The sequence below is a fragment of the Wasmannia auropunctata genome, unplaced genomic scaffold (genome assembly GCF_000956235.1).
Source record: "Wasmannia auropunctata unplaced genomic scaffold, wasmannia.A_1.0 LD336074.1, whole genome shotgun sequence".
Taxonomy (NCBI): domain Eukaryota; kingdom Metazoa; phylum Arthropoda; class Insecta; order Hymenoptera; family Formicidae; genus Wasmannia; species Wasmannia auropunctata.
The window spans coordinates 892115-893086 of record NW_012026816.1 but is presented as its reverse complement, the minus strand read 5'-3'; the positions used below and the strand labels follow the sequence as shown (position 1 = coordinate 893086).

The following is a 972-nucleotide window of genomic DNA, read 5'->3' as shown; positions in this document are numbered from 1 at the left end:
AATTCGCGCGTTTACATTTTATCTCAATTACAACCCTGTAAAAGCGTTTTCAAATCCGTTCAGTCGTTTCGGAGTTATTACTTAGAATGCAAACGTCGGTAATTTTTACCTTCCAGCATCGCCTTAACGATTGATGCCACGGGAAGTTTTACGAAGAAGCTAAAGTTTGTAAATAATACAAAGAGCCCTCACATTTATTTATATCAATGTGTTGTTACGTCCTGAGAACTCCACGATTCTTTTCTTTCGTGGAAAATGTCAAAGTTAGCCGCCGGAAGCGACGAGCGATGTCAGGGACAATAATTTAATTAAATATTAGATTTAAGACTTCCTGCGTTCTAAGAAACGGATGAGCGAGAGCTTTCAATTAGCACAATCTGCTGCCGATAAACCCGATTTGCCTACAAATAGAGAGAATCGCCGCCTGGTTTCGCGTGTAAGTTTTGGGAAGGAGACCCTTCCGGTCCCAAAAGATAAGATTCAGTAATTAATTTGGCATACGCCAAATTAGGCGAAGATCTTATCTATCGGTCGCCAACGCCGCGCAAAAATCGGCGGCTGCGGATCAAAGAGGAGTCACTCCGATAACCCCTTTTCCGGATCCGGCGGCTCCCGAAAATCAAAGGAGCCTGACCAGGATCTCAGGTATATACACTGCTCAAAAAAATTATGGCATAGAAAAATTTTGAGCAAAAATTGGTCAACTTTGGTTAACGGTAACTCCGCAAAAAATCATCGTAAAATGATAAATTTTTTTTCAAATGAAAGCTTGAAATCTCTACTTTAAAATACCGTGAGTCGATTTTAAATTTAATGCTCCCCTGTGGCTGTAAACTCTTAAATCTGAGAGCATGTTTGCCACACTGAAAATTGCAAAGTTTGAACGAGTGCACGGACTTGCTAAAATTTTTTCCGGGGATGCGGTTTCCAGCGTCATAAAGTTGGCATCTTTCTCTTTAATTTAAAAAAAAA

General features: G+C 40.1%; 1 protein-coding gene across 1 annotated transcript in view; it reads left to right on the top strand.

The window, feature by feature from the left end:
- LOC105449735 (transcription factor TBF1-like) overlaps positions 1–972 on the top strand; it is a 7439-nt gene that overhangs the window by 2541 nt on the left and 3926 nt on the right. Inside the window, exon 3 of the mRNA XM_011689118.1 lies at positions 512–645. Within this exon, the coding sequence (XP_011687420.1) occupies positions 512–645 (134 nt within the window). The remainder of the gene's footprint in view (positions 1–511; positions 646–972) is intronic.